This window comes from Rhinopithecus roxellana, chromosome 8 (assembly GCF_007565055.1).
Source record: "Rhinopithecus roxellana isolate Shanxi Qingling chromosome 8, ASM756505v1, whole genome shotgun sequence".
Classification (NCBI taxonomy): Eukaryota; Metazoa; Chordata; class Mammalia; order Primates; family Cercopithecidae; genus Rhinopithecus; species Rhinopithecus roxellana.
Window position 1 is genome coordinate 10,605,476 of NC_044556.1, and position 18,064 is coordinate 10,623,539.

Below are 18,064 nucleotides of genomic sequence, written 5' to 3' on the forward strand. Positions count from 1 at the left end.
TGCAGCCTCCACCTTCCAGGCTTAAGTGAATCTCCTACTCCAGCCTCCCAAGTAACCGGGACTACTGTAGGCATACACCACCCAACCAGGCTACTTTTAGCATTTTTTGTAGAGATGTGGTTTCACTGTGTTACCAAGGCTGGTCTCAAATTCTTGAGCTCACGTGATCTGCCCGCCTTGGCCTCTCAAAGTGCTGAGATTACAGGTGTGAGCCACCGCGCACTGCCAATCTTCAGCTTTCTGTTTAAAGCTATTTAACGAAGTAGCTCATGTCTTTAAAAAGTGGATGCAGATGATCCTCAGCATGTATTTGTGTCCTGACAACTGATTAGCCTTTTTGAAAAATCAGTATACACAAAATGAAAGAATACTATTTTTTATGTCCTTTTCCATATTCTGGTTCCTTGTACAGCCTCTCAGACCTTGGAATCATTTCCTCATCCATGTTGATTTTCATGTAGTTCTCACTTATTAATCACAGCAACCGTCATAAACCCAGTTTTTCAAAGATAAAGCATCATCCAAAGGAATGTAGCCTGGTCTAGTGTTGCAGTGAATGACCTTGAGCAAGTAGTTGGTGCTGTGTCTGACAGATGGCAAGTATTGCTGTGTTTACTTCAAAATTAAAAATATCCCAAGGCACCCTGTGAGTTCACGGTGGCACCCTGGGGTACCTTGGCCTAGTGGTTGGGAACCATGGGTCTGAGGTTCTATTTTTATAAAGGGGTGATTTATATTTAATCAAAATGGAGGTAGGGACAGATCTTTCAAGGCAGGTGTGGCTTATTTATATTTGTAACACAATTGTAGGTTTTTGAGAAGGTAGATTTCGGTGGTGCATATGATCAGGGCAGTGTCTCAGAAGGCTGAGCGTCTGCCTTAAGTTTACATTGTCAGTGCAGTTTAGAGGGTAAACATGTCTGTCGACATAGTTGAACTGGGTTTTTGAAGATGTAATTACCAATTTACATCATGGCCAAATTGGAATTATTATATTTAATTGGAATTATTTTTAATTGGAATTATTATTTTTAAAAAACATTTTACTTTTTGAGATGGGTCACCCAGGCTGGAGTGCATTGACGCAATCATGGCTCACTACAGCCTCGACCTCCCAAGCCCAAGTGATCCTCCCACCTCAGCCTCCCTAGTAGCTGGGGCTATAGGCGTGGGCTACCACTCCCAGGTGATTTTTAAATTTTTGATAGAGACAGGGTCTTCCGCTTTTGCTCAGATTGGTTTCCACCCTGGCCTCAAGCAATTCTCCCACCTTGGTCCCGCAAAAGACTAGGATTATAGGTGTGAGCTCTGCACCTGGCCCCAAGTTGAAATAAGTAGGCCCCTGAGTAATGGGTGTCAGATGAGCCTTCATGAGCTTGCAGGGGGGTAGGGGGTTGGTGAGCCCCCTAATTTAATCAGCAACTTCAAAAAGACACATCCCATCAGCATTGCTAAGAAAAAAGAAGTCTGTATTGGTGGAAGATGGGGAACTGTTGTTGCAGGTTTGCGGTATTCTTGGTGTCTTGTGTTTCATTCGTTGCTTTTCTGTATTTGTGGGAAAGGTGGTAATAATTAACTAACAGTATGGGATGGTCCTGTGGCCAGCATTGGGAATGCAGCAGTTTTCTCGGTCCTTGCAGTAGCCCCGGGAGGCACGTGCTCTATGTAGGAGAGGATACAGGCCTAGAGAGGGGAACGCGTCCTGCCTGAGTTTGCTGGGAAACGGCAAGGCTGGGATTCAACCTATGAAGGTTGCTCGGAGCCCCATGGCTCTTAACTGGGTGATGAACTTAAGACCTTTAAGACCAAACTTCCTGCAGGTTGTTTGCCTGGGAGGTTGAGCACTTTAAAATTTGTTTTGACCTTATTTTTTTCTTCAAATTTACACCTTCGTTAGCCTTTCCTTCTGTTTAAAGGATTTCTAGATTAGTGGTCGGTCTTGTGAAATAGAGAAGCTTTCCAAAGAAGGGAAGAAGAGGGACTCGCCTTTGCCATCTTGAATGAGTAGTGTTTTTTATACAGTTGTCCAGAAAGCACATGTAAATGTCAGGTGTAATCCCAGCACCCAGGGATGATGCTTTTTGTTGGATATCCTTCCAGTCTTCCAGTCTTTTTTTCAGCACATATATTTATCTACTAGAGGGAAAGCAGATGAATAAACACAGCATCTTGTGCGGCAGGTGAAAGGAGCCAACCCCTCCCCCGCCCCGCCCCGTCCCGCCCCGTCGCAAGCTCATGAAGGCTCATCTGATACCCATTACTCAGGGGCCTACTTATTTCAACTTGGGGCCAGGTGCAGAGCTCACGCCTATAATCCTAGTCTTTTGCGGGACCAAGGTGGGAGAATTGCTTGAGGCCAGGGTGGAAACCAACCTGAGCAAAAGAGCAAGACCCTGTCTCTATCAAAAATTTAAAAATTACTTGAAGTGGTAGCCCACACCTGTAGCCCCAGCCACCTCCTTTTTATTCCCCCTGAGTTCTGTCTCAGGATCTAAAGACCCTTCTTTTTTTTTTTTTTTCCTTTTTCTTTTTTTTTTTTTGAAATGGAGTCTCTCTTTTGCCAGGCTGGAGTGCAGTGGCGTGATCTCGGCTCACTGCAACCTCTGCCTCCTGGGTTCTAGCAGTTCTCCTGCTTTGGCCTCCTGAGTAGCTGGGATTACAGGCATGCGCCACCACACCCGGCTAAATGTTTTTGTATTTTTAGTAGAGATGGGGTTTCACCATGTTGGCCAGGCTGGTCTCAAACTCCTGACCTTGTGATCCATCTGCCTTGGTCTCCCGAAGTGCTGGGATTACAGGCCTGAGCCACTGTGACCAGCCTAAAGACCCTTCTTTAAAGCATACCATGAGGTAACAAAAGTAAGCTGTAGAGCAGTATATGAAGTATGACCTCCTAAGACACTCTATAAAACGTCACTGTAGATCACCGCAGTCAGGCAGACCCACTGATTGACAGTAAGGCCGCCCTCGTGGTCATCATAGGGATGAGGGAGAGGAGATAAGATGATTTACAATAGTCAGTTTTTCTCAAAATGAATTATTATTTTTTTAAAAAAAGACAACTCCATGATGTGGAGGTTGAGAAGGGCAGGAGAGATGGGGCAATCAGCAGCTTCCCTGGCATGGCTGGAGCTCTGCCAGGAACCCTGCCTGGGTCGGTGGGGGAGAGGCCAACAGGTGCTTGCTGGAGGGCCCTGCAGAGGCCTGACTTTCCTGCCTGGACCCTGGCACATTGTTGGTGTTGAGTCAGTGTGCAGTTTAATTGCCTGAGACGAATGGCATTAGGGAACGCAGCAGCTGAGTTTGAGTGGCGAAGATGATTTATTTCACTGCTTAGAAGAAAGTTGCCTTTGGTTGAAATGGCACTTAACACCTTCCCGTATTCACTGGCACATAACACATCATTTAACTCACTAAAAGTATGCAGTAGTTACCAACCGAGGGGTGTTCGCCTCACGGGTAAATGGCCTGCCACTCTGTGCAGTGGGGGCTTGGCGTCCTGCCACTGGGCCTCTATCCTGTTGAGGCTGTATTGGGAAGAAATGCTTTTCCCTATAAAGCTTATAAACAATGTTCCACACATACATGATGAAACATTAAAGTAAACTTTTTAGAAGTGTTCTCACGTAGTTGGCATGTTCCTCGTCTCCACCTGCACGCCACTCTTGCGTGCCAGCCTGTCTGGCATTTTGGAAATGCATCCCCAGGAATTTCATTGTGCATATCCCTCAGTTGAACAAGTAATAGAAGTGGGAATGCGGCCTGTATCTAAAGAGGAGTATTGTTATTATTATGGTTTTCAAATAATTTTTTCCCACCTGATTGCCGCCGGGGTGATTTTGTTTTGCATGGACATCTGAGTATGTGTGAGTGAGGCTCTGGGTGAGCCGTTCCTGTTACAGAGTCTTGTGAACTCAATTTGATAACCATGTTTTTAAATAGAACCGTAATTAAGAAGGAGGAGAAGATTGAGAAGAAGGAGGAAAAAAAGCCTGAAGACATTAAAAAGGAAGAAAAAGACCAGGATGAGCTGAAACCTGGACCTACAAGTCGGTCTAGAGTCACCAAATCAGGTGATGAGAGCCTTTTAAGTGCTAGTGGAAGGGTAAGGCCAAGGCCTGGCACAGGTGGTGAGTAGGTGGGTTCCAAGGGAAGATGAGGACAGCAAGCTCTGGTGACGTGGCTGTTTCGCTGTTCGTATGTCACCGTTGAAGAAACAAGAGTCTGTTGATGTAATGGCTTAAAGGAGTTTCCATACAACATCAGGAATCCAGAAGTGCTTGGGACTCAGGGCTTAACGTGTATTGCTGAACTCAGCTGCCTGAGTTCTGGCTTTCTCAGGGCCTTTGGCTGATTGTAGTGTGGGATTCGCAAGAGTGAGTTGTCCGAGTTTCTTGTAACTAACCTGATGCTATTTTGCAGGTGTGCAGTCAGGTTTTTCCCACATTATGTTAAAGCTGGAGGTAGTAAAAATACAGAGAAAACTGAAACCTCCAAGCATCTGTTGAAGTGGTTGTATTTGGACGATGCCACTTCTGTTGTCATTTTGTAAAAGTTCATTGTGCTTTACACCTTTGAATCTCTATGAGACTCAGAATGTTTTGTGGCAAAAAAAATAAGCCAACTCCACCTCCCCTATCAAGGAAGAAAAAAAACAGAAACAAAACCCAGCCATCTGGAGCATTGAAATTTGGTACAGCACATTACAAGCTGGATCTTCAGCTCTCAGGCTAATTTACCCAGAGTCTCATGAGGAACGTGTTTTTAAAATGTTCCTCAAGTATTATAAATCTCCCCAAATAAGTCATTGTTCCAGTGCTTAGAGCCTGGTGGTTCTGTTGTCAGGAGAGAGAATTGGTTGGGAAGCCTTTATTGCTGGAGATGAATGGAGGGAAGCCCACCCGTCTGGCAAGGCACTCCCTCAGAGCTGCAGTGTGATTCCGAGCACGGACTGGATACTGCAGAGCTTCACAGAACGTCAGGGAGGAGTGACAGCACAGACCAGCTCCAGAGCTGTGGGGTTTAGTGTGGAGGGTCACAGAGGCTTTGTGGGACGGCTGTGCCTGTGTGCGTGCTGCGGGTTTAAGCTGTAGGTTGGGAACAGGTCCCTCCAGTTGTGCAAAGACCCGTGAGGGAGCCCCCGTTGTGCTGTGCCCACGTTACTGTGTTGCTCACAATAGATGAGAAATAGAGGCTCCCAAGGCTGGTGTCAGTCACTTGACTCACGCCTTGTGTGTCCAGAGTCCATCAGAGCGCTGTTTACTGCAGGAAGTTGGGGCGTCCACAGGTTTTCATAGTTTGCTGTGTTTTGTCCTGAAGGAAGCAGAGGAATGGAGCGGACGGTCGTGATGGATAAATCAAAAGGAGAGCCCGTCATTAGCGTGAAAACCACCAGCAGGTCCAAAGAGAGAGTGAGTATTGCCTCCACCATCTCAGGGCCAGCTGTTTCTCATGATGGCTCCACGACCGTTTGATTCGCATTATGAAAACATCGCTGTTTCGCCTTTAAAATCTTAGAGTTCTTTGAAGTTTGTAGGAGACGTGATAATTGTGTAGATACAGACACACACTTGAATCCTGGCGCTTTCTGCAGAGCAGTGTCCCTCCGTGTTTGCTTCCCTCCATGTGCTGGCCCCGTACTGGCTCCTGACTGGGAGGTGCCGCCTTCCGACAGAGCATTGGTTCACACAGCAGCTCCACCGTAGGCTGGGATGGGCCAGACCCAGGCTTTTCAAGCTGGAAGGCAGGTCCTACTCTTTGGTTGACTTAATAGCAGGTTACTTTCTTTCATTGATTTTCTAGTTTCTATTAAATTAACCAAAAAGGTAGAGACCAGCCTAGGACAGAGTGTTGGTCATGTTATCAGATCAAGAGCTGCCCCTCTCGAGTTGTGCACACAACTAGACGAAATAGCATCTCATTTGTGTTTTTCACTCTGGAAAACAATAAAAACCTCTGCTTCCCAGCTGCAGGTTCTAGCTAAGATGTTCATGAGGTGGCAGTGCTTTTTTAATGAACGCAGAGTTCACCGTATTCAGCCAGGACCACTTTGTGTTGTTAAGACTTAACTTTTTTTTTTTTTTTTTTTTTTGAGATGGAGTCTTGCTGTGTCGCTCAGGCTGGAGTGCAGTGACGTGATCTCACTCATTGCAACCACTGCCTTCTGGGTTCAAGCGACTCTCCTGCCTCAGCCTCTCAAGTAGCTGAGATTACAGGCACGCACCACCACACCAGGCTGATTTTTGTACTTTCAGTAGAGACGGGATTTTGCCACGTTGACCAGGCTGGTCTCCAACTCCTGACCTCAAGTGATCCACCCGCCTCAGCCTCCCAAAGTGCTGGGATTACAGGTGTGAGCCACTGCGCCCAACCAAGACTTAGTTTTTAAAATGAACATTTGGATTTTATAAAGCATCAATTCCTAATGTCATTTTTCACATGAAAATCATAAGATAGAGAAATCTGGAGTAGAACATTGAAAAAGACCCATAATCTTACCCCCATGTCACTGTGATGTTGAAAAATAAATAGTGACCACATGTGCGTGATTAGAACATCTGGTCAGCTCGGGGAGATGCAGCACGGGCATACTAAAGCCTCTGTGTGTCCGGTTGGGCTCCTCGGCTTCCTCTGCACACAAGTCCCCTGTGCGTGCCGTGGGACCACAGACAGATGATGTGCTGGAGCTTGCATTTTCTGTGTAATATGCCATGGAGGTCTCTACATACAGACACGTAGGGTTTGGCCTTTTTCCTTTTTGCTTTTTTTTTCTTTTAGCTTTTACGTATTATTTTTATTTTATGGATAATATTTACCTATTAAAAAATAAAGGGTGGGGGTGTCTCACTTCGTTGCTTAGCCTGGCTTCAAGTGATTCTCTTGCCTTGACCTTCCAAACTTGCTGGATTACAGGTGTGAGCCACTACCCCCAGCTTCTTTTAACTTAAATTTTGAAATAAAGTGCTGTTCAGAAAGGTTGTGGAGGGGACTTAAATCTCCTGTGTGTGTTGCACCTGCCAGGTCACTAGTAAGTGGCTAAGCTGGCCTGAGAACCCAGGAGTGCTGGCACTGTTGCCTGCTGTGCTGCCCACTGTGCAGTGGTACGTGGGCACCTGTCCCCTTCTTACTCCACTGCAGTGTGTGTAAGACATCTGCTCGTCTCATAGGCAAAGCGTGCCATCAAAGTGCTGGGGGATATCTCCCTGTGTGTGTGTGTGCCCCTTCCTCCCCAGCCTGCATTTTATTAATAATTGGTGTAATGTCTCTGCCTTGACCTTTGCCTGTCTTTCTGTTGGGTTGGTTTGTCTTTCATTGCTTGCCCTTTCTCTCCTATGGGAGCTAATTAGGAAAATAAGCTGAGTAGCTTTTTAACAATGTCACGTCCCAAGCCCCTGCCCCAGAGATTCTGTGTGGATCAGCAGGAGGCCTCAGGTTCTGTGTTGTTTAAAAGCTTCCTGGGAGGGTCTGATGTGTCTAGTTTGGGTGAGGCCTTGGAGAACCTTGAAATGGGAGTCAGTCGTTACAGCTCTGAGCTTTATGCCACAGATAGAAAATGATGAATGTAGGCTGGGTGCGGGTGGCTGACGCCTGTAATCCTGGCACTTTGGGAGGATGAGGCAGGCGGATCACTTGAACTCAGGAGTTTGAGAACAGCCTGGACAACGGGGCGAAACCCCGTCTCTACAAAAATAGAAAAATTAGGCATGGTGGTGTGCATCTGTGGTCTCAGCTACTCAGGAGGCTGAGGTGGGAGGATCACTTGAGCCTGCAGTGAGCCGTTGCACTCCAGCCTGGGCAGCAGAACCAGACTGGGTCTCAAAAAAACCAAAAACCTACCCAAAATAAATTACAGACGTTGGCTATTAGTGTTCTGTACCTTATTAGGAGCACCGTTTTGCATTAAAGCATTTTGGCATATTCTGTTTATTTATTTATTTATCTATTTATTTATTTGAGACGGAGTCCTGCTCTGTTTCCCAGGCTGGAGTACAGTGGTGCGATCTCAGCTCACTGCCACCTCCGCCTCCCAGGTTCAAGTGATTCTTTTGCCTCGGCCTCCTGAGTAGCTGGGATTACAGGCATGCGCCACCATGCCCGGCTGACTTTTGTTTTTTTAGTTGAGACGGGGTTTCACCATATTGGTCAGGCTGGTCTTGAACTCCTGATGTCGTGATCTGCCCACCTTGGTCTCCTGAAGTGCTGGGATTACAGGCGTGAGCCACTGCGCCCGGCCTGGCATATTCTATTTAGAGCTGTCTGCCTGAGTCCTGAGCCAGCAGTTGAGATGTGAAACATGCAGTCTGCCCTCCAGCTGTCCAAACAGCTGGCCTGACTGCTGTCCCCCTCTGAACTAATGGCCACAGTGGCCCTCTGCGGATGTGCCCCATGGCTCTCAGAGGCCTAGGTTTGCTTTGGATTATGTGAGTCCTTGGCTGTGCTATGCTAGAAAAACCGTGCTTGTAGGTTTTTTGAGGCATGGGCCAACCTCTTCTCTTCCATGAATGCCCCTTGACATTTGAAAGCAGGATTCTGGATTAGGCAGTAAAACGCAAACTTGGAGGGAAGCAGCCTGTGCCTGGGCCTCTGGTCTGGAGACCACAGCCTTCCATCTACACCATGTGGGGCCAAAGAACCTTAGTCTCATCCACACGTGCATAATCTCCATTGTGTGTTTGTTGCAATCATTTTCCTGACATTAACAAACCAGTTTTGGTAAACAGAGCTCCAAGAGTCAGGATCGCAAGTCAGAAAGCAAAGAAAAGAGAGACATCTTGTCGTTTGATAAAATCAAAGAACAAAGGGAGAGAGAGCGCCAGAGGCAGCGGGAACGGGAGATCCGAGAAACGGAGAGGCGGCGGTGAGTGAAGCTGGGCGGGGCGGTGGGCTGGTGGTTTCCTCTGGTGGTGGTGTCCTTCTCCCAGCTGTACTTGGAGTGAGGAGTCTGTGTGCCCGAGAGCCAGTGCCTGGGCCGGTGGGTGTCGTGCTTCGCCTGGGTCCTTGAGGCAGGGGCCAGCACCTGTTCACACATGAGCCGCCAGACATGCCAGGTGGCATGAAAGTCATCAAAGGGCCAGGTGCAGTGGCTCACACCTGTATCCAAGCACTTTGGGATGCCAGGGCCAGAGGATCACTTGAAGTCAGGAGTTCCAGACCATCCTAGGCAATGTAGCGAGACCCCACCTCTACAGAATATTTAAAAATTAGCTGGCATGGTAGCGCGCACTTGTAGTCCCAGCTACTCAGGAGGTTGAGGTGGGAAGATCGCCTGAGCCCAGAAGCTCAAGGCTGCAGTGAGCCGTGATCACAACACTGCACTCCAGACTGGGTGACAGAGTGAGACCCTGTCTCGGAATAAAGTCAGGGAAGCCCTTTATGGTATGTGGGGTTTGGCTATCTATGTTGCCAGGCTGATCTTGAACTCCTGGGCTCAAGCAATCCTCCTGCGTCAACCTCCCTAAGTGCTGGATTACAGGCTGAGCCTTCTGCTGGCTCAAAGTCTATTTTCGCCCCTCCTCTGGTGTTGGAACTTGGCCGGTGCGCAAAACCCAGCCGTGTGTGGCTTTGATGGGATGGGATGGTCCCTGGGTGCTGAGGTCTCGGTCTTCCCTGTTGAAACCTCTCACACAAGGTCAGAAACTGCAAGCTGAGTCCAGTTGTCATTTTGCCACGGCTCCACTCTGGGCTGTGGTCTTGAAGGTTTGTCCCTTTCTGCCTTGACATTCGGCCTTTTCCTGTCGGGATACCCGGCGTTCTCTTGTCACTTTTCCTCAAATATTGCTCAGTAAAGCAAAAGCTGTGCTCATAGCATTTGGAAAATGTTCTTGAGTGAACCTAGAAATGTTGCCAGCTGTGCTGCCTTTGCTTTTCTTGAGGCGACTTTCTTAAGCAAGGTAACCCCCTGCACGCGCAGCTTTAGGGAAACCCAGTGAGCTTTTGGATCCAATTTTTTTTTCTGCTTCCAATTCACACCCAGTTTTGGGCACCGGGCTTTTTCTCCGTGGAGGCTTACACAGGGAGTTCAGAGCAGCCTCGCCTGTCCCCGCAGGGAGCGTGAGCAGCGGGAGCGGGAGCAGCGCCTCGAGGCCTTCCATGAGCGGAAGGAGAAGGCCCGGCTGCAGCGGGAACGCCTGCAGCTCGAGTGCCAGCGCCAGCGGCTGGAGCGGGAGCGCATGGAGCGGGAGCGACTAGAGCGGGAACGCATGCGCGTGGAGCGTGAGCGCAGGAAGGAGCAGGAGCGCATCCACCGCGAGCGCGAGGAGCTGCGGCGCCAGCAGGAGCAGCTGCGCTACGAGCAGGAGCGGCGGCCGGGGCGGAGGCCCTACGACCTGGATCGGTGAGTCCCTCCCAGAGCGCGGGTAGGACGGAGGCCAGCGTGGCAGCGGTGTTCACCCTTCCAGCAGAACAGCGGCTTCCCTTCAGTCCCTGTCGGGGGGGCGGGATGGGGAGATTGCAATTTGATACGGAGCATGCGCCCTGGGGACCCCCTGTAGCTCTCACTGGCTGCTGCAGGTTTATTAGTTCACTGTTCCCACTCGAGGCTGTGTAGCATCTCCCCCAACTTGAGTTATTCTGGGAAGCTTGATGGCTGCCACTTGCTGAAGGGTTTGTGATGCTTTTCCTCTCCACTTCCCCGTGGAGCATAACTGTTCTCTGTCTTGTGAGACAACCGAATGCCCATTAGGCCCAAGTTGGCCACCGCTGTCTCTGCCAGTCTCGTGTCCTTGTAGACAGAGAGGCAGAGCAGGCGCTGTGGAAAAGGAAATTGCCTCTGGCTTAGAAAGTAGGTTTATTGCTCTCTAGCTACCTGGAACGGCTTAATTGACAGTCACCCGTCACCCCACTCTCCACGAGCCTAGTTTTCTGGTAAAAATCAAGAAGAAGATAATTGGATGCCATCCGGAGCTGTGTGTAGTTCACTATCACCTCATCTAATTCTCTTTGCTTTTGCAAGAAACTCAGAGGGAGATTCAGGCTCCCATGGAAGGCAGGGAAAGTAAAAATGTGGCAACTCGAATGCTATTCCAGAAGAATCAAATATTTCATTTCACTTGCATTTGTGCTCATGAGTGGAGATCAGGGTATTAACAGTCTCATAAGACAGTGAGCTCACAGCAGTGCTCCTTTTGGGACTGTTGGATGAGAATACAAGTGTACCTCTCGGCTGTTAATGGGGGTTTTAATTTATCAAATCAAAGCAATGATGATCGAGTGTTTAGAGATTAGCCCTCCAGGGCATTTTAAACGATACTGGGTCTGGGGAGGGAGCTCCCCTCCCCACCTCCATCTCCTTCCTTTTTCTCCTCCTTTCATAAATGGAATATGCATTCTTTTAAAAAAAACCAGACGAGATGATGCCTATTGGCCAGAAGGAAAGCGTGTGGCGATGGAGGACAGATACCGTGCGGACTTTCCCCGGCCGGACCACCGCTTCCACGATTTCGATCATCGAGACCGGGGCCAGTACCAGGACCATGCCATCGACAGGTCAGCGGTCCCGTCCCCTCCTTTAGCCACAGTCATTGTGGGCACTGGGTCATCCAGCTGACCCATTCTCAGCCCAGTGCAGGGGTTCCTGTGTGCTCTGAAGCCTCATTTACTTCTGAGATGCACAGTGGGTAACTCTGACCTTGCACAGAACCTGAGCGAGTTGCTGGAATTGGCGGCCATTTACAGAATCCCCAGCTTGCCTCATAGGAAGGCATCTCAGAGCTTGTTCCAGCCGCCGACTCTTTTCACAGGTACCCAGGAGGGACCTGGGTGCAGGCCCCCCACACTGAGCTCTCTCGTGAGGCAGCGATGTTTGTCAGCACAACCTTGTTCTGGGTTTCATAGCTTCCTGGGAGGTCTCTCCATAGCTGTTCCCCCTCTCCGTTGGCGCAGCTGAGGAGAGGCGTGACCTAAGGCATGCTGGGGCTTTGGGGCTTTCGTGCCTGGACAACCAGCAGAGCTTCTTGTGCCCGAGAGCTACCAGAGAATTGATGGAGGACGTGCAAAATTTCTCATGAGGCCTGTCTTGCATTTTGAGGGTCTGGGTGGGCTTTTTAGCCTTTTGAAATGAGGAGTACATCTAGTTTATTAAGAAGACAGCACTTGGTTTTCCAGTTTAAGAGTCCTGTCTTTGGGCTCCCCTCAGCTGCACATCTCTGACCCATTTCCCCGTTCATTGGCTCCTTTAGAAGGAGTGTCAGAGTGGGCAGAATGGGAAAGGGAGGCTGAGAGGCCACACTCTTAATTCTGCTGGATTTTGGGATGGAGTTGGTGTGAATTTTGGCAAGTCCCACGCGTTGGGTCAGACCAAAGATTAGGGATCATTGGAGGCCTCTGTCCCTGTTCTCCTGACTGAGAGCTCTCCGAGGAATTTTAGTTCAGTGAGATCTGTATTCCTTTCTCTTTAGGATCCGACTTCGTTCCTGCCCCCCGAGAAAAGCCTATTGATTTGAGCTAGCTTTTTTCTTTTTTCCAGGCCAGTTATACTTTTCATGTGATGGGATGGATTAAGTATCCCAGTCATGAAACTTACCTGACCTGCAGAAATGTGTGGTAGTGCCCGGCGCTGTTTGAACAGGGTCTTTTCCTTTTGCAGGAGGGAGGGTTCGAGGCCAATGATGGGAGACCACCGGGACGGGCAGGTGAGTAGAGCCCCGATGCCAAGCCCTAGGGCCACTGTGCTGCTGTGCAGGCACAACTCACCATTTCTAATCAGGCGGCCGCTTTATCCCAGAGAGGTGGCAATTTAGCATGTGTGGCGGGGATGGATGTGTGGATTCTGGCCAGCTACTAGAAGCACAAATATTTAGCGGGACGTGGTGGCTCATGCCTGTAATCCCAGCACTGTGGGAGGCTGAGGTGGGTGGATCACCTGAGATCAGGAGTTTGAGACCAGCCTGGCCAACATGGTAAAACCCCTGTGTCTACTAAAAGTAAAAAAAATTAGCCGGGCGTGGTGGCAAGTGTATGTAATCCCTGCTACTCGGGAGCCTGAGGCTGGAGAATCGCTTGAACCCAGGAGGCGGAGGTTGCAGTGAGCTGAGATCGCACCATTGCACTCCAGCCTGGGCAACAAGAGCGAGAGACTCTGTCTAAAAAAAAAAAAATTGTGCAAATATTTGATTGTTTTGTAATGTGCAAGTTTCTGTCATTTTCAAATATGTCGGGCTTGTTCTTCATTTTATCCAGTAGAAACCTCAAGTGTCTCTTCATTGTCCACTTGCTCAGGGAGCCTTTGGGTCTTGGTGCCTGTAGCGTGCCCCTAAGAACCCAAATGGTGATTGTCATTTAGCCCACATGTGCCAAGGTTGGGGGGATGGGGGAGCCTGGGATTCTCCATGTTTCAAGTCCGTGCTGGGTGCGCACTGGGGGCTGAAGACCACAAGAGTGGTCCCTAAGTCTCTGTGGTGCCATGCAGGTGCCCCGTGCGTGGTGGCAGGGTGTGAGTTCTGAGAAAGCAGCAGCCTGGTGGAGAGGTAGGAGGTGGGTGGCAGAGTAATGGCCTATGGCGGCAGGCAGCACCTGCCTGCTTCGTGACTGCTGGCTCCTCTGTGCAGAGTTGGTTGGCCAGGGAGGCTGGAAGCGTAGCCCTGCCACAGCACAGGGGTGCTGACCCGCCCGAGGGCACTCCTGTTATCAGAAAGGAGGCAGTGCCCAACTCCTCAGAGAAGATAGGGCTCGGTGACGTCTTAGTGGACCTTGAGCAGAGCTGTTGAGGGCAGTAACACCAGGGCTCCCCACGCTCCTGGGGCAGCTCATGGCAGTAATGCAACTGTAGGGGTGCGAGGAGGGGAGCCAGGGAGCAGAGGGTCAGTGAAGCACGGCCCACCAGGCCTGAGGCCTCGCCCTGCCGTCTTCTCTTGGCTCCGGCCCACCTGCCGCCCTGGGGCCTTCGGTAGACAGTCCCCCTGGAAGGTGGGCCTTTGTAGGTGACGTGGTCAGTGTCACCTTGTCCCTCTCCTGCCTTCCAGCACTATGGAGATGACCGCCATGGCCACGGAGGACCCCCAGAGCGCCACGGCCGGGACTCCCGTGATGGCTGGGGGGGCTACGGCTCCGACAAGAGGCTGAGTGAAGGCCGGGGTCTGCCCCCTCCCCCCAGGTTAGTGAGTGAGCCCCAGTCGGGTGGGGAGCATCTGTCCTAGCCTGGGAAGAGGTTGGTGCCTGGCCGAGCATGTCCCCAAGGTTTGATTTCAGCTAGGGCAGCTTTAGGATGGACTACCATGGGTCCTGCCATTTGAAACTCCTGACTCAGAAAATCCAGGTTCTCAAGAAGAAAGCGCAGAACAAGCTCTCAGGGATGGAGCTGTCCAGGTCACCCAGAATGGCCCATCCCCATTCCTGAGCTGGGGACTGCCTGCAGTTGTAAATGTCTCGATCACAGGAGCTGCGTTCCCACTGGGAGAGACAGTGCAGAAGCTCTTAGTCCTGCCCCGTCCGTGGTAGAGCAGCCTTGCCCTTGCCTCCACATTGCCTCTTTACATGTGTCTTCCTCGGGTTTTCTCTCTGACCCCTAGTTGGTCTGGGGTGGGGCTTCTCAACCCTGCCCTGCCTATTAGAATCGCTTATGGGGACCCTCCCCTCAGGACTCAGGGCTGAGGACACTAGGCCAGGTCCTCCGTAGGTGTTCAAAGCCACCTTCACCCGCACTGCAGCTGTGGGGGCTGTCCTGAGTCTCGTCAGCATTGTTGGGGTGCAGGGCTTGTCTGGGAGGACTCTGGGTGCCTCTCTGGTTGCTTTGGCCAGCTGCGGTCACCCCTGCCTGTTTGCCCTGTTGCTGCCTGGACTGGCCGTGAGGAGGCTGGTGGCAGGACCGCTTTGCAGTTGCTGCCCTGCTTTTCCTCTGTGAGATGAGTCTCCAGCCCGGCCCAGGGCTGCCTTGGCCCCTGCCCATTGCCGCAGGGTGGGTTTTGGCACCCTGTGCTCCCCGGTCCATCCCTCCCTCTACGCTGAGAGGCTCTTCCACCTCTGCCAGGGACTTTGACTCGGGGCCGCGCCGAGTCCCACCTGAAGCTTCTCCTGCATCCCTGGGCAGTGCAGACGGTGGCAGTGCTCGGATCAGCTGGTGCAAAGTATTCTCTTCTGGGTGACCTCATTAGCATTCCTGTCCTGTCACTTAGTGGGTTTTGTGCTAAATGCCTTGGGAATGTAAATGGGAAACTCATCCTCAGAACCAAAGACACAGTGAGCCGTGGCTGGGCACGGTCGGGTCACCAAGGGCAGGTGCCACACGCATGCTTTCACTCCCTCCAGGGCGGTATTGCACTTGCCTGGCAGGTGTGTGTTGGGGGCTCCGATGACCCCTCTCGGGCCTGTGGGCTCACTTGGCCTGACTGTCACTGCAACCGGCAACCCACAGCAGGCAGGCACTCATGCAGATTGGGTCTGGCTGCTTTCCTGCACGGCCACTTAGGACTCAGGACACTGGACTCAGATTTTCATCTCCTAGAGTTTCTGTCTGAAACTTTAAAAAAATAGCTTTCTTGAAGTATAATTCACAGGACACGTACTTCCCGTTTCACGTGTGCAGTCATTGGAGGTTTGCATGTGCGTGGATCTGTGCAGCCATCCCCAAGGCCGATTCTGAAGCATTTTCATCATGTCAGAAGAAACCCTGCTCCTCTTAGCAGCCGCACCCCCTTCTCCCCTGCCCTTGGTAGCCGCGGGTTCCTTTCTGGCCCTGGATTTGCTGTCTTGAGTCATTTCTTGGCCTGCGCGGTGTGCCTGCTGGGCCTGGCTTCTCCCTAAGTCTCGTGTATTGAGGGCTCATCTCCACATGCTGCCTGGGCCAGCGCTTCCATCCTAGTTAAGGCTGAACACTCCATGGTCCGGGCACACCACGTAGTGTTATGTCCTCATCAGTTCATGGGCGTTGGGGTCCATCTCCCTTTGGCTGTTAGGAATCCTGCTGCCAGGAACATTCATGCACAGATGTCTTTGATCATGTTTTCATTTCTGTCAGGTGGGACTGGGTTGCTGGGTCGTGGTAATTCTGCCCTTAACTTTTTGAAGAACCACCAAACTGTTTTCCACAGTGGCCACACCATTTTACATTTCCACCAGCAGTGGACGGGGGTTCTTCCCTTTCCTCGCACCCTCCATGGTGTGTGTTACTGTGTGATTCTAGCACCCCAGCCCGGGGGAGGGAGCGTCTCAGTGTGCCTTGGATTGGCATTTCCAGGTGGCGTTGAGCACCTTCTCACATGCTTACTGGCACATCTGTCTTTGGGGAAATGTCACTTCCCATGATTTGCCCACTCGTCTGCAGCCCTTGCTTTGTGGCATGATCCGCCACGCGGCTGAGGTCAGGGTAGATGTGCCTGCTCCCGGCGCGACCCTGGAGGCTCATCAGACGGTTGCATGTCTGCTTTTTTTTTTGGCAAAGGGGTGGCCGTGACTGGGGAGAGCACAACCAGCGGCTGGAGGAGCACCAGGCGCGTGCCTGGCAGGGTACCGTGGACACAGGCGCGGCCAGCCGGGAGCACGCCAGGTGGCAAGGTATGGGGCTGGCTCCGGGGACGAGGGTGGCTGTGGCCCCCACACGTGTCCAGGGGCTTCCCCAGAGATGGAGTGTTTGCAGACCCTTCTTCTCTTCTAGGTGGCGAGAGGGGCCTGTCTGGGCCCTCGGGGCCGGGGCATATGGCAAGCCGCGGTGGAGTGGCGGGGTAAGGCGTGTTGTCCGAGGAGGACAGTGGTTTGCTCCTGCTCCTCACTTCCTCTCCCATTTTTGCATGTTTGATCAGCTGGCTGGGTTGGATGTTTTGAAAACAAAGCAAAAAAGTAGCTCTTTGCAATTTATTCAAATAACGCTTTTCAGTTACCTGGAATACAATGTGTGGTGTTGATTTTTCTCACCTGGAAAAAAAAACCCAAGCGCTCTAAAGGCTGCGGGACCATTACTGACCCATGTTACGATGAAAACACTGAGCACTTCAAGGGGAAAAAATGTCTGACTTTGTTCCTAGGCGAGGCGGCTTTGCACAAGGTGGACATTCCCAGGGCCACGTGGTGCCAGGTGGCGGACTGGAAGGTGGCGGAGTGGCCAGCCAGGACCGGGGCAGCAGAGTCCCGCACCCACACCCACATCCCCCCCCGTATCCCCACTTCACCCGCCGCTACTAAGTCCCACTCACTGCGAGTTTTCAGGTGGGCAGATGCACTGTTGAATCTGGTAGCCAGGGTTCCCTTGAACTTGGGGGATCTTTTTAAAAGCAAAGCAAATCCTGCCACCGTGTTGTAGCTCAATACAATGTGAACTCTTTTTTTTTAATAAATGTGTTCTTGTTCTGCCGTTTTTAAATCAAGGTTTCTGTTAACGAGGCATTCCATTTTCCATTAATAAAGTTTACCATTCGCAGTCTTGCGTGCGTGTGCACGTGCGTGAGTCCTCGTGGCCACAGAGCTCGGGATGGGACTGACCCTTGGCACAGTGTGGTGACCGCATGTTGACTGTTGGCTCTACCAGGCGCTGCCAAAGTCTTTTGCCTGCATCATCCTACTGCATTCTCATAACCGCCCCAGGAAGTGGGGCGTCCAGGTCCCCATCATTGGATGATGAAACAGGCTGCAGAGTCAGCCCATGGGAACTAGGAATTTTTCAGGGGGTGCTGTGTGCCATGGGGCCCTCAGACCAATTCCTTTACACGAGCCTGTCTCTGCGTGGGTAGTGGTGAAGGCTTGCCAGGCCCTGGGGAGCCCTCCCCCTGTCACCTCAGTATGGGGCTGTGTCCCATGCTGGTGTGTGGTGGGCTCTTTCGGGAAGGCTGCGTGTGTGGTGGGCCCGCCCTCCGCTGGCTGCCTAGTGTGTCCGCTCAGTGCCTGCTGCCAGCAGCTGGACAGGAGTGGAATGGCGCTGACTTGGCAATGGGCCCAGGTGGTAGAGCTAGTCCCTCTGTTCTTCTGGAAATGTCCATTTGCCTGCAAAAGTGCATTTGAGTGTGATGCCTATTTCCTTCCTTAAAGACTGTGCCAGACGAGGCACCTCACTCGCCAGGGTAGTCCGCAGGCTGCCAGCCCATGCGCGCAGCCCTCCATGCCAGGTCCCTGCAGGGGCCGACCACTGTGAGGCGCAGCTGTC

General features: G+C 51.3%; 1 protein-coding gene across 2 annotated transcripts in view; it reads left to right on the top strand.

Moving 5' to 3' along the window:
• Window positions 1-17,344, top strand: part of SAFB2 (scaffold attachment factor B2) — a 36,624-nt gene extending 19,280 nt beyond the window's left edge. For both annotated transcript variants that reach the window (XM_010367220.2, XM_030936076.1), the window contains 10 exons: window positions 3,943-4,073; window positions 5,320-5,411; window positions 8,721-8,857; window positions 10,046-10,333; window positions 11,344-11,484; window positions 12,584-12,629; window positions 13,959-14,089; window positions 16,373-16,485; window positions 16,586-16,652; window positions 16,953-17,344. In XM_010367220.2, the coding sequence (XP_010365522.2) occupies window positions 3,943-4,073; window positions 5,320-5,411; window positions 8,721-8,857; window positions 10,046-10,333; window positions 11,344-11,484; window positions 12,584-12,629; window positions 13,959-14,089; window positions 16,373-16,485; window positions 16,586-16,652; window positions 16,953-17,109 (1,303 nt within the window). In that variant the 3' untranslated portion in view covers window positions 17,110-17,344. The remainder of the gene's footprint in view (window positions 1-3,942; window positions 4,074-5,319; window positions 5,412-8,720; window positions 8,858-10,045; window positions 10,334-11,343; window positions 11,485-12,583; window positions 12,630-13,958; window positions 14,090-16,372; window positions 16,486-16,585; window positions 16,653-16,952) is intronic.
• Window positions 17,345-18,064: the final 720 nt, after the last annotated feature.